The 15,287-nt window shown below is 37.9% G+C and overlaps 1 protein-coding gene across 1 annotated transcript in view; it reads right to left on the reverse strand.

Annotated features, from left to right (window-relative positions):
• Positions 1-5,872, reverse strand: part of MS3_00010016 (uncharacterized protein) — a gene marked incomplete at both ends in the record, with an annotated part of 45,139 nt that extends 39,267 nt beyond the window's left edge. Inside the window, 4 exons of the mRNA XM_051218345.1 lie at positions 1,530-1,635; positions 1,972-2,079; positions 3,820-4,366; positions 5,680-5,872. Of these exons, the coding sequence (XP_051072935.1) occupies positions 1,530-1,635; positions 1,972-2,079; positions 3,820-4,366; positions 5,680-5,872 (954 nt within the window). The remainder of the gene's footprint in view (positions 1-1,529; positions 1,636-1,971; positions 2,080-3,819; positions 4,367-5,679) is intronic.
• Between the last annotated feature and the right edge of the window lie 9,415 nt (positions 5,873-15,287).

Raw genomic sequence — 15,287 nt, forward strand, 5'->3', positions numbered from 1 at the left:
AGTGATATTATCTAGTTGATCAAACTGAAGTGGGTGGAGCGGGGTTCGAACTTCATACCTAGAGGCTGGAAACTAGACGCTTTAGCCACTGAGTCACCGTTCCACTGACGTAATTGAAGTGGAGTTCCAACTTGAAAGCCATGTAATTTAGCTAATAAACTATTATCAGAAGGGGTTTGTGGAGATTTTAGAAATTTCATTGATTGAAATCATGAGTCAATTGAAGCTAGACCACTATGTTAAGATACTTTACACAATACATTCAGCTGGACTGTAGATTAGATAAAGCTTTTAAAAAAAAAGATGTTGACCATTTCGTCCTATATTTAGTTCCTTCCACAGAAAAAAAGCCTCAAATTCGTATTCAATTCTATTTAAATAAAAACGATAAACTTTATTGTTTGTTCTGTAAACATAAGTTTCAACATCTGTCCTCACTTTCATCCCTAATATTGTGTTCATGACATACATAGTGCATAATCTGTATAAGCCATCACTATTGTTTTTTTCTCAAGAGGATACATCATTACTCATAAGCAAAATCACGTGATAAACACTATATACATATATATATATGGTCGAAGCTGTTATCAGGTGAGAAACATAACCCTTTATAACTATTAGTGCCATAAAAAAAACTTAATGGTTCGTACTTTTTTCAAATTCAGTCAGTTGAAAAGATAGTGGTGATTATCATCTAATTCCATAGCTTAACGACAATTTATTGTTTGTAAGTAAGCCATGTGCACTTTGAAGCCATAGAAATTCAAATCAATTTTATAAGGATGAAGAAGAGCTGGTGTATCTATGTTAAATGTTTATTGGTTCATCTTGAAAATAGTTGGAAGGTTTATGCATGTGAGAACCCGTTTGGGTCCTGGTGTTGACAAACGAGATTAATCTATGTGCAGTGAAATCTGTAGAGACCTATGCACTCAGAGCAATCTTGTTATATGCTTGTTAAACCTAATCCCTTCACAATAACAATTTTTGGTAACCCTATGTTTAATCATTAGTATCTCTGAGGAATTTTGCACACTTGCTAGTCCAATATAACTCCCTAGATGAAATCCCAAAGTCTACGCAACTTAGTGTCTCGATACTTTATCCAACATTACTTAGAATAAAAGCCAATGAAGATCATATACTTCTTCATAAAATTAGGACCAACCTTCTTGAATGGATGAAATATCTCTTAATCTTTTCATTCGAACTATCGTCGAACTGTATACACCTCCACAACTTATCTTAGTAAATATATGAAGCAAAAGGTAGGGAAGTCACACTACAGCAAGCTGGTATGAGTTTCCATTAACTTCGAACAAAAATTTATCTCTGTAAGTATTTTAAACTCTATTTCGACTTTGAAACATTACGAATTGTAAGCAAAAATGAATGAGAACCTAACGACGTGAAAATGTATTTATTGTTCTTAATCTTTAAACGAAAATCTAGTCAAATATAACTATAAATAGTATCTCTTTTCAACTGGACGACTAACGACTATAATTCAAATACAATTAACTTACTTTAACATATTTGATCATTTTTCCACTATAAACACTGAAAGACTGTATTCCCTTAACATCTCGAGCGGTGAATGTACCAATCAATTCCCAGGACTTTGCTGGATATCTACAATTGTTTTGAAAGAGAATTCCTATTAGTTTTAAAACAACAGAGATTTTATTTCGTAGAAAGGCTAAGATGAAATCCCATTATCAGCGACACCTGTCTCATATAATTAGCACATGCTTTTTCCAAAGTATCAGCTGATGTCACATTGAAAAACAATGAAAGACTCACAATAGAACCATCCAGTATCATAAATAATAATTCTAATCAATCATTTACATGACCGATACTGGTTTGCACTATTCATTATCTATAAAAGTAATTCCTATTAATTCTAGTAAACAAAAACTAACAAATTATACATATTAATAGTTGAATTTCTAAAAAATACCTTACCGATCGTTAGCATAAACTCGAAACGATTTCAACCGTGATGAGAATAGTTCAAAATTTGCCAGCTCTATAGTCCGTAGATGAACTGGTTGGCATACTTCTAGAATTAACCTATTAAAATTATAAATTGTAATATACCTTATTATTATTTCAAAACAGGCAAAACATCAACTAATACCTTAAAATATGTAGACATTGAATTGAGCTATCTCGTGCATACGTCCTGACAACACCTCGAATAAACGTTTAATAAGGTGCATTTGAACTGATAAATGGCATCATTCTTTTAAGTTATATAGAAAGCCTTTGTAGAGTGAGCGGCTAATTGAATTGCTTAGCCATCAATAATAGATTTTCTGGATAGCCTACTTTATATTTCAAAAATCCTACATTTACATCAATCAATAGTTAATGGCTAATTCTGTATCGTTTAATCTGTGATAGTAATTGAATTCTACCGATTGACAGTATATTTAGACCAAGCTTCCAAGGCTACTTTTATTCACAGGTAAGACTTATTTGTAGCATTGGAGTTACTAATGCTCCTAGAAGATCCTAATATTAATCGATTAACGAAACATATGACACATTCCGATCGGACAATCAACCAATCAATCAAATGCAGACCTATGTATCTAGCTTTTAGTAACATTTTATAAAAATGTTAGCGTAATCTTGAGTGGTGTCTAATTAGGATACTGATAAACGAGCTTCCTATTCGCGAGCCCAACCGGCTACTTAATTGGGAAGAATAAAAGTTAAGAAAAAGTATTTTATTGGCCAACTGAACCGAGAAGTAACTGCATACTCACATATCCATATATATAAATATATCTATATATATCTCTTAGAAATTTAAGCCACATTTTTTCGTCGATGGAGTATCTCATTCCATAAAAAAGGACACCACGCCATGGCACTTCGCATGGACTTTATTTATTTTAACACATAGATATTGGTACAAGGAGGCACCAGATAAATATGCGCCACGCAGATCTCACTTGACTTGTGTGAGGGTTGTGATACTGCCCGGATGCCCAAACCGAAGCAGGTGATTTTTTTAGGAAGCCACACCTAGAGCCTTCGACCTGAAGGTCTGATCCACAAAGCAGTGGAGCAACGTAAGGAGATGCAGTCCTATGGTAACCGGTGACCAACGATTAGTTCATACGCTATTTATTCATTCAGGGTACTGGAGACCATGTGCACCATTGGTTTGGAATCAGGGTTTTTCAACTCCCCTAGGTGGACCCTCCATGTCCACCAATCCGGTTAAAGTGCCGGACATCCGCTTTTCGTCCTCTCAATTTCGTAAACAACAGTAATGCCACGAGAAGGCAGTGAGTAGGACTTCCCTGGCAGTGGCTGTATGCACGTGGTCATGTGAGAGCATTTCGAGAGGGAGAGCGGGCTCTCCCCATTCTTGGCCGTACCAGAGCATTAGGGGGCCGCATGGGCTTATTATTTGACCATTATCTAATCGGCTTCAAATATCAGCTAGTGACGATACACACTCTCCAAACCTAAGTAAGTGAACCAGCCAGTGGTCTACTGGTTGGAAGTGGGCCACTACCCAATAAGTCGCTATTGCTTTACTTCTATTTACAAATTTCAAGTGTTATACATTTGAAGAATCCAATATCATTTACTTTGTGAAACGCCATTCAAAAAACTCTGACATGCTACAATTTTATGAACCAAAACTGCTATTCTATGAAAAAATAACAATAAATAATTTAACGAAAATCACAAAAGCGATGCCTGTTATGCTCAACAATAATTCAAAACGGATACATGAAGAGACTTCACAAATTATAGTATACAAGTATATATACATATTTAATATATTACCATTTTTCTTCGCTACACGGAACATTCATATATTCATCATTGTTTTCATTGAGTACAGCCTCAGGGTTTTTTATCGCTCTACTGAATCCTAACATCTTTGCACCACATGCTACAGAAGCGACATTTCTCCGAAGAGTTAAGTCAATTTTGCTCGGTGTATGAACAGCATCATTGTTAGTTATTGTTGTTGCTGCGGTGGTGGTTGTGGTGGTGGTAATTACAGGTTGTGAAGTAACATGAGAACTTGGTTTGGAATTCGTTTCTGAATTAGACGTCACAACAGAATTCACTTGCAAAGACTGATGCTGTTCACTAACAGAATCTTTTTGGATATTATCGGAAAACGAACTATCATCTGTGAAAACACTCTTTTCTGATACATCTTGAATTATTTGATTTTTCGAAGATTTAACCGATGGATTAACATCATTATGTGTTTGCAGTATTTTTTCGGATCCCTGAGGAATTTGTGAAGCCTTAATTTTTTGTTTAATATTGACATCATAGTCAGAATCGGTCACACCAGCATTTCCGACAACATCACAATCTAAATCGAAAAAATTATCAGGAAAAAAGCATAAGTAAAGGTACTTCTTAACAAATAAATGATCGGAATCGCATATAGGTAGTTTTAGTACTATTTCACCCTAACTACTGTTGATATTAGCCTCAAAAATATGTAAATAATGAATGTGGCTCACTCACCAAACGCCTGCAGCCAGACTATTTATGTGAGCATTTATACTATCTAACCGTTCAAAAATTAGATACAGAAAAGTTTGAAACTGCAACCCAATAGCTGGAAATCAGGTACTTTAATCAACAAGCTACTGACATTATTATATAAAGCCGACCATTTTCATAATTATTGTTTCTAAGGTAGTTCCTATGGCACTTACACTTTTACTATTACTTTCAACAAACTGGAAAACTATTAGACTGGAGATTGTATGAATCGATGAATAGAATCTCAACTGACATTTAACGACAATGTGGCTAAATAATAATGTCTCATGAAACTAAATTACTAACGCGAGCCTACAAATGAACAGATATCAGAAAACAAGACAGCTGGTAGCATTACGGGTTTCTTTCAATAGCGAAAGAATATGCTTACATACAATATATTATTCTCCAAAACACGATTAGAACTCATTTGAAATACAAGTGACTGGAATATATGGACTTTGTAGGTCACTAGTATGATAAATTAAATTTTAACTACCGAACTTAATTCTTATCACATATCAATGAATCAACTTATGTCGGCTGCCAAATGCCCTGATACGATTATGTGAAGAGAGTCCGTTCTCCTTCAAATGCTTTCACATGGCCACGCGTATACAGCCACCGTAACAGAAGTCCTACTCATTGCCTTATTATGATGAGTGCTTACGAAATTGAGAGGACGAAAAGCGAATGTCTAACGCTTAAACCGGGTTGGTGGACATGCAGCACCTACCTTAATGTCAAAGACGTTACCACTGAACTGGCCAGATTGTGACAAGTCTCCTTAACACTGAGATTCCCATAAATTGCCTCCTTGCTAGTGATCGATTTCATAACTATTCAGTTACCAACCAGTGATCAAGCAGTGTAAAATGTTTAGAATTAAAATCATACGGCATGAAGGTATCTCACGGCTTGATCACTATTTCGTTTTCCAGTTATCAAAAATATACCTAATATGCAACTAATATAATAATAAGGATACAGCCTCTCGAGATATGGCAGATATCAGAATTCGGTAATTAACAAACAAAACTGAAACACACGAACCTTGCCCTTTACGTGAGTGTGACCTTTCTGAAACCATTGCATGGAATTCATTGAAAGTCGGGATTTCATGTGTGTTAATACCTTCTGCAGCAACTGAATCCAATGAAGGCAGTTCTTCTAGAATAGACTCCTGAACATCTTTGTGGTCAAGTCCAACTGATTCCTGATTTGTCCCAGGAGGGATTATGGATTCACTTGATGCGTGACCTGCCCCTGGAGATTCTTGATTCTCTGATGAATCCAGTGACTCAGGAGAAGCTTTGCGGCTGAGCATCACATTATTCTCCTGGTCTACCGAAGTGCTATGTGTCTGAGTAAGACCGATTACCCAAAGATTAGTAAAAAATTAATTGCATCAAAGTAGTTGCAAGTAATAGGTAAGATATGGTAAAAATCACCCTGGGAAATCTATCTATGCGGAGTTAGCAAAACAAAGGTATTCAGTCAATTTTTTAATTATGATGATCGTGATATTAACAAGGAAGTTAAGAAAAATCCGTTTTTAATTCCTACACAAGCTTTTTCTTAAATCAGATTGATTGAGTTTCCACCAGATATGACTCATATTGTGTACAGATGACAACGATCATAGATTTTAGTTTGTTTATCCCGAGTCGAAAGATCGTGTATCAAAAGAACCACAACACATCCCTAGATCTGCATACTCAAACTTATAATTTACGAAATGTTCTGAAGACATGTTACCTAAACATGACTTGGTGCTCTCCAAGATAACATATACTATGTTCTGGAGCTTTTCCAACTAGCAACTAAATCATCCAATCATTTGGAATAAAGTATTACTCTGAACTCACCTCCGAATTCCGAACAGACTGAGCATCCTTGTCACCAAAACTATAATCACCCATAAAGTCAAGATTAAAAACAAAACCTACTTTACATTATCATTTATGTCATGATATTTTGATCTATCAACAAAATATGAAAATATTATAAAGCCTACTTACTGGTCACCAACAAATGCTTCAACATTATTCAACTCATTGACATCTCCTTCTGAAAGTTTTACAACTAAGCATTGGGAATATATAAGAAGAAAACTTTTAAAGGGTCACTAGATAAACAATTTAGTTGACATACAATAAAAATGATGTGAATCCCATTAGTGTCCCCGTTTATTTGAATTGTTCATGGTCATCTTTAAAGAAAGTTAAAACGACAAGGTTCAAATGGTTCAAATGGTTGTCAACGGAATAGAAGAAGCTTTCGATTAACGGGCTTGCGTGTCTTGTAACAATGGATCACCAATACCTTCATGCAGGAATCTAGGTATATTAATGATAAAAGAAGAAAAAGAAATTGGTGAATCATAGTAAGATACTATCCTTAGTCCTTAAGAATAGGCCAAGTTTCTTCTTAAAGGACTCCTGGGAAGTCGCTTGGACTAGCTCATTCGGCAGCGAATTCCAGCATTTTACAACTCTTAAGGAGTAGATGTTGTGTCTACAGTCCGTTCTGCTGTGTTATGTCTCCAGTTTCTGGGTGTCACCCCTTAGGTTTGTGTTGGAGCTAAACTTAAGTAGGTGTTTAAGGGGATGTTCAGAGGTGTTAAGGATACTGGAAGCCATTAGGAGGTCACCTCTAGGACGCCTATGCTCTAATGGGTAAAGGTTTAGTGATTGGAGGCGCTCTTCATAGGGCTTGAATTTGAGTTCCCGAACTGATTTCGTGGCTCGCCTTTGGATACGCTCCGGAGTGTCCTTATCCTTTTGGAGTGAGGGAAGAAATACCATGTTTCCGTACTCTAAATTGGGACAAAAACACTGTTGAAAATAATGTGGAAAGTTCTTTCGTCAAACTGGCCAAAAATGTTCTTCAATGTTACCAGTGTAGGGTTTGCTCGAAAGGCATTTTTGTCACAGCGCGCGACTTCAAATCGTACAGTACCAGCACTTCTAAATCTTTTTCAACTTTGGATACTTCTAGAGAGGAGTTTCCTAAATTGTAACCGTAGTCTGCAACATGTCTCAGATGGGCTACTTAACACTTTGAAGTGCTAAAGTTTAGTCCCTTGTCATCTGCCCAACTTTGAAATCGAGTCAGATCCTCCTGAAGTGTCAGTGTGTCCTCTTGGTTGCTCATCTTTCCCCAAAGTATCACATCATCAGCAAAAAGTAAAAAATCTAATGACACTTGGTGTGGAAGTTCGTTAATATGAATCAAGAAAAGAGGTCCTAGTGCTGAACCTTGGGGGACCCCACTGGGACCTTCCATAGCCTGAGTTAAAGTGAGGTTAACCCTGATCTTGAAATGTCGATATTTAGATATGAGGTAGGCCAACCATTTAAAGGTGATTTGACACCCAAATGTTTGAGCTTGTTGATAAGACATATATGGTTGACCCTATCAAAAGCTTTTGATAAGTCAAGGTAAACGACCTCAACCCTCCCCTTGCAATCAAGGATGGTTGTCCATCTGTCCATCAAAGTGAGCAGGTTGATTATACAAGAGAGACCATTCCTGATACCACGTCGTTGGGGTGAAAAGAAATTTAATTTAATACATAGTCGTGTATATCGCCGCACATCAGGGACTCCATAATTTTCGAAGGTATACAGAGAAGAGCTGCCGGTTGGTAGCTTGAAGTTTCGCTGCGTCGACGTCCTTTGAAGATTGGTGTGATGAGGGCCATCTTCCGAATTTCCGGTAATATGCCTCGTCTTAGCGAATGTGAGAACATCACGCTAAGCGATGTTGCCAGGATTGAAGATGCTTCCCTCAGTATAGCAGAATGAACCATATCTGGACCAGGAGAAGTTTCCTTTTATAGGTGCTGCAGTTTCCGGTAGCTTTCAACAATATAGTTAATGTAGGTTGGTTGAAATGTCCGAGAGTACTGTTCAGCTAGAAGTTTAGCGGCGTCACCGTCACCATTAATCGGCCCATCAGGACCTAACGGTTGGGGAACTCCAGTTTTGTCTTGTTGAGATGAGGCTGCATAACGGAATAAGTTTTTCAGATTGGAGTTAAGCTTTATCTGGTACTGAAGTCTGTCCTTCCTTATTGCCTTCGTGCATATGTTCCTGATATGCTTGTATTGCATGTACGCACCGTTGTTATCAGTTCGTTTGTATTCTGCCCAACAGTGTCTTTTGCGGATTAACAAACGAAGAGTGGGATAGTGGGATGTCTTAGCTCAGTTTTCCTGGTAAAACTAAAGGCTAGGACGGCGTGATGGCATCTCCCTAAGGGAGCCAGGATTAAGAGGTTATCAATTAGGGATTCTTCGTTTGTACGTACACGGTGTCTGACTGTTCGTCTAACAAGTTGTCGACTTTTCGAATAATTCGGATCCTCAATGGGGTTGAATAACCGAGCTTCAGTAGAGTTTTCACCTCCAATATAAGTATGATTCGTGAAATTGACTTTAAGAAGATTAAAGTTCCCTAGAATCGAGATACGAGTGAATCCTAGATGAATAGAGAGCTATAATCCTTCCAGTATACGAGTGTCGTACTCGATGTCAGCAATGGGCTTCCTGTAGATGACTCCAACTTAGCACCTCGAGGTGGAAGGCAATCTTACTGAGCACCATACGGATTCATCAAGAATGATAAACTCTCGGTTGTGCACTTGATGTACCTCCATTCAGGATAGTAAGTATAAGGCTACTCCATCTTCAATTCCTATATTTCTGACATTGCAAAACAAATACATCCCGAGTATTGCTAGCTCCCGGTTCGTAAACTGAGAAAATATCCAAGTTTTAGATATTCCAATCAGATGAGGATTGTTAGCATTACTGTGTTCACGTAGCTCATCCATTTTATTCGATAAACTCGCGGCGTCCATGTGGAAGCAGATTATGCTTACAGTTTGAAGCGCGTGACGTTCTACGTCCTGTTTGTCTTTATGAGTCGTATGTGGGTGTGTTATAACTTGTAGCCTGTGTGCCCTGTTAATGTATGACGTAACGATACCGCTAATTAGAGGACAGTGAATTACCAACCGGACCAACGACGCATAAAACACGTGCGAGAAGTCTAGAGTCCTGATTGGGACCTAACAGGGTGAACATGTAGCCTACCTACACAAAGTTTTCAGTGTCGGTAGCCCTTGTCCTTCCCACGTTCTTTTATGATTAAGACGGTCCACAAGTGAAATGGTCAGCTCCAACTTCCCTTTGTGCTTGATACTGGCGTCATGTGGCCTATCCGGATGCATATGGATTCCAGGTCTGCTGGCACGGGATGCCTCCAGAGTTGCATCCGCGATATGAGAGAATGGGAAGGTTATCTTTATCAGCCGCGGTTTAGAATCTTCACCCTTCTTGGCAAGTCTCATCACTTGTTGAGTCAATATATTTTTGAGCTTTAAAGAGTTCTTGGTGAATTTCCATTCCCTAATATCAGAGTTTGTGTTGTCAGGGTCCATGTTTTCCGGCACACCTTGCACAATGACATTTCTTCCACAGGACAACTCGTGAGATTCCTTAGGGATGTCCCGGACGATATTGAGCTCAGAATACGGTGTGTCAAGCAGTATTCTTATATTCCCATCTGATTTCAGTAAGTGACTAGATAGTTGGATAACGTCTGTAGAGTTAGCGAATGTTACACGAAATAGCTTTGGGTGATTTGGATGCCCAGAGTAAAATTACACATACGAGATTCAAGTTAGAAAAAAGTAACAAAGACTTAACTGATTCCATTGAGAAAAGAATCACCAAAGTACTTAGAGACCTACTAGAGAAGATGATCGATAATTGTACTTACAATAACCTACGACATCATGGGTCTCATTTGCTACACATGTATTATTTTCCTGAAAATACATAACCAAGATAACCCCCTTTGACTTATTCTGTCAATGGTCAGTTCACCACACCACAAAGTTGCACGATGGCTGGCAGATAAATTAGAACCAATTCGTCAACGATTAGCCTCCTATACACTAAAGGATTCATTTGTATTTGCTGACAGCAGGAATCAAAAACATTGCTGGTAAGTTTATGGTTTCATTTTGATGTGACATCATTTTTTACAAAAATAACACTACTTGAAACCATAGACATAATTTGTCAGCATCATGACATCCTACCTCTACCAGCAATAGAATTTAAACGACTGTTACTCATGTGTACAAAAGATGTTCAGTTCCAGTTCAACAATACTATATACCGACAAACCGATGGTGTAGCAATGAGAAGTCCGTTAGGCTCTGTCCTAGCAGACATTTTCATGGCGAACCTCGAAAGAACCAAGCTCAAGCGAGCGATTGATGAAATGACGTATTATTCGAGGTATGTTGATGATACCTTCATCGTATGTAATAATCAACAACATGCAACAAATCTGCTTAAATGTATCAATGAAGCTCATCCAAATATCCATTTCACTATGGAACATGAAAAGGAAAACAAGTTCCATTTTCTCGATATCGCGATGAAACGACGAAAGTATGGTACAGTTCAACGCTCAGTTTATAAGAATGACACATGGAATGGAAGTTATCTCAATTTCAATAACTTTTGTCCAATCAGTTACAAAAAGGCACTGGTCAAAACATTGTTTCACAGAACAGAAAGAATATGTACTTCCGATACACTAGAAGAGGAAGTTATGAATGTTAAAAATGTTTAAACAATAATGGATACCCACTGAAATTTATTGAGAAATATGGAAAACGTGAAGATAAAAAACTCAAATGAATTACAGCAAATAAGAAGCCTATTTAAGGCCAGATCTTTGTATACAAAAAGAAACAGCGATAAATCTTTCTTTGCCTTGGTAGCATTCCCCCCCCTTTTATGTACTACGTCATTCCAACTCTTTCTGAATTTTATAATTGCATCATTCATAACTGACCAATTTCAATTCATATCTCTCTTTATTACCATTATTCTATTTTAAGTTATTTCATTGCCTAATAATCTAATGTGTTTTAATTTCATGATTTCTGATCACTATTTCAATGTTCTGGAACCTTCCATCTCAAACTCTGTATATTCGGAACAAGAAGAAATTTATGGCCTCATTAACTCTAACGAAATCTTTGCTACATCATGTTACATATATCCATCCTTCATCACCCTCTGGTGAATAAACGTGTCAATATCTACAATAACGTCGAATTTAAAATATTTTAGGTTGTAGGCAGCTGATGAGAACCTAACGAAATAAAATGAATTCTTATTATTCCGCACCAACCTTTGTTCTTGCTCTCTTTAAAATAATAAAGGGAACTATGTGTATGAAAACTTATTCTGTAAGAAAGATATTCCTTGTTGCTTACGGGGAGGTTATCGCTTGTCCTAACGATGGCGACAAAATTTAGTCTCAGGTGTTACAGTGGCTTCTATGTATTATCGAGGAATTTTTTAAACCTGTACGCTATCAAATATAATGTGAACTGTGAGTTGATATTTTCGATTTATTATGGAAATGGAGAGAGGGTATTCAATAAGTCCCTCTAATCTTCATAGATTGAGGAATGTGTTTTACCGCGTGCCGGTTGATCCTCCAATATCTATGAACATTTGAACTTGAATACCTCCCGACCATTTGTGAAAGACGAGACAATTCCTGTAACTGCCTTTGTGTTTATTTAAATTTGCGATGTGCCGCTGACACAAGCCTTAAAGTGATCGCTATGTAACATTTATCCAGACTAGATTTTAAGATTCTGTTTATAAGGCTTGTGTGTGTCCCTTTTGTGGTAATTCGTCCGTATGTGTTTTATGCTATGATGAAACCCTACACGTAACCATAGTTATTATCTTGAATGCTTTGTCTGGTGGGTCTTCTGATAGTAAGAAACCGGTTTATTTTCCCAAAATAGTCACTCCCTTGACGCTATTCTTTTTTATTACACAAGATTTGAACAAATAGTTTTGTTTGGGTGACAGAATAACTCCCCTAGTTTGTCACGGATATGTTTCCTCTTTGACGAGCTACCCCTTTTGTCTTCTTTGTAGACTTATCTACCCATTATATTCTGTGCGAAATTCGTTGAGTGACTCAGCGGCTGCATAGCCAAGTGTTTCCATTCGTTCAACATTTCCTATGATTTATATTTATAACCACTTTACTTTACGAGTGTTTTTGGTTGTGTGAGAAGCAATCACGGGAAGCTATTCAAATATTCAAACATCGATGGCTTTAACGTAACACTAGCGTTGGATAGATTTCGCTCTTGAATGGAACATTTCTTTAAATGATCAGACCTTTATGATTTTACTAGCTTGGGTAACGTTATGTATGACCCTTTAGTTGTCTGAATATTTTTTAAAGCATTAGCGTCCCACCTGTTATGGAACCATAAAGACCAATAAGACCAGTCGAAGTCTTACCTCAGGTCCTACGTTTAACCATAGGGTGACCAAAAAATTGGATTAGAGGCGTTCCATAATGATGGACATTAATTGTCACAGGAATCAACTGGCCAAAAACAAAGACCCCTTTAAGTAATGAAAACCACACTGTAGCGCAGATTTACGTCGCTAGTGATATGTGTAAGCAAAGAAGGGAAAGTTTAAAGGAGTTTCCAGAAAATAGGTATACAGGAACACCACCTACTGCTATAAAAGGATACAAAAGAAATGACCTTATCACTTGTTTTTTTATTAGTAGAAACCAATGATTCTGTATTCCGACGCAATTTTCGTGCGAGGTGGGTCCACTGCCGTCGAAAAGCCACAGTGTCCGTGTAGTAATGCTGGTTTGTGCTAAATCTTTCATCTTCGTGATTCTAGTATAGACAGAGTATGAGAATAACCGATCGGTCAGTTCGGCGAAAGTGAAATTTAAGGCCATGAGAAGACTAAATGCTAGGTCATACATCCCGACCATTATGGCTTGCAGAGGATCAGTCGGAAATGTGCTCGCGGAAGCCATAACCTAAGTGAGACTACCGACTGCAAAGCACACATTGATCAAGTGAATTAGAAAGGAGCAACGGCCGGGTGTTCGGAGTAACAGTGGTAATATAGCACTTATCGCACCAAAATTAGAGACGCTGGACAAAATCTGTCATTCTCGGAGCAACGAGAGCAATGGTCTGCACTGTCTCACCCGATTTTGCAAAACCAGATTTGGATCCATGAGACTGTAGTGGTATAGGTCCTAACCACACAATCCTCAAAGCTGAATATGAATGATGGCATGTCTCAGCCTTGGAGGCGTGATCATCCTCGCGTAACATTACTTTTATTCATATTAAGTGTATTGTTCTGTCATCAGCCTAAAGGTATTCTTTAGAAACTAACCATTATATCGCTGATTGTTACGATACGACGAGTAAGGCCAGACAATTATGTGACTTCCACGTAAGATCTTACAGATTAGGTAGTCACATCATGACGTATCTACAATTTTGGGGTCGGGTCTAGTTTTATAGCTGTACTAATAGCGAAATCTACCACAATTCTACAAGACAATATCAGGTAGTTTACCAAAATATATTTAAGTGTCAGTTGATCACGATCAATATCCTGTTGCCCTTAGCCTCTCGAACACATCTATAGTAAAAATGAAATGACACTTGGTCTCAACCACATAGCCCTTCGAACTTCACGTACATCAACTTAAATTTACAATGAACGTCGAATAGCTGATCATGCTTCAGTATCGTTTGATGTTTTTCTTAACAAAATGCCGATATGGAACTAGAGTATTTGATTCAAAACCAAGATAGCTAACAATGACCGACATCTCACTACGCATTCCCGGACTATCGACCCCCACATTGCCAACTATTCATAAACATTTGTTTAGGTTAACTGAAGTACACCTTCACAACGTTTGGCTGTAACGTCGGTTCCCGGGAAAGACACTTCTAATTGCTAGTACCAGTAAGATGGCATAAATTAATTTCGTGCACCCTGTACAAAGGGCTGAGTTTCTGTTATTGTTTGGTATTCATGGTCAGCTTTGACAAATTATATGATGAATCTGTAGACGACAAATATTGATTACCCTGAGTGGCATCAAACATTCATTTCTTACGTTTGAATAGATTCAGATATAGAAACAAGCAGAAAGCCAACAGCTTACTTACACCTGATACTCCCAATGGAGCACAGGCTGCCCACCAGCATTCTCCGACACACTCTGTCTTGGACCTTCCTTCCTAGTTTTATCCAATTGTTGTTCACTCTTCTCATGTCTGTCTCCATCCCGTCTTCTGCTCTGGTTTGCTCTCTCACAAAATAGGTTGTTGCTGATAGTGTCTGACCAACTGATCCAAAGTATTTGGCGTATACAACTGTTAATATACAGTTGTATCTTCTGTATGATGGGTTTCGTAGCCCTCCGAGTTTCCACCCCATACAGTAGAACAGTCTTGCCATTTATATTGAAAATTCTGACTTTGCTGTTGGTTGACAATGTTTTTGAGTTCCAGATGTTCTTCGGTTGTAAATCTGTGCCTTCACATCTGCATCAGATTTGCCGTTTTCATCAATGATGCTGTCCAGATATGTAAATGTTTTTATATCTTCAAATGCTCCTCTGTCAAGTGTGATTCGATTGGTGCACTCGGTATTGTATCGAGGAATCTTGCTTTTCGTTTTTTTCCGTTTGTGTAAGTCGAAACTTACATCTGTTGTGGCTGCTACTACACTGGTCATCTTCTGCAATTTTTGTTGCGTGCGCGATAGAAGAGCCAGATCATCTGCGACGTTTAGATTGTCCAGCTGGATCCCAGATGTTCACTGTATCCTATGCTTC

Source organism: Schistosoma haematobium, chromosome 1, assembly GCF_000699445.3.
Source record: "Schistosoma haematobium chromosome 1, whole genome shotgun sequence".
In the NCBI taxonomy this organism is placed as follows: domain Eukaryota; kingdom Metazoa; phylum Platyhelminthes; class Trematoda; order Strigeidida; family Schistosomatidae; genus Schistosoma; species Schistosoma haematobium.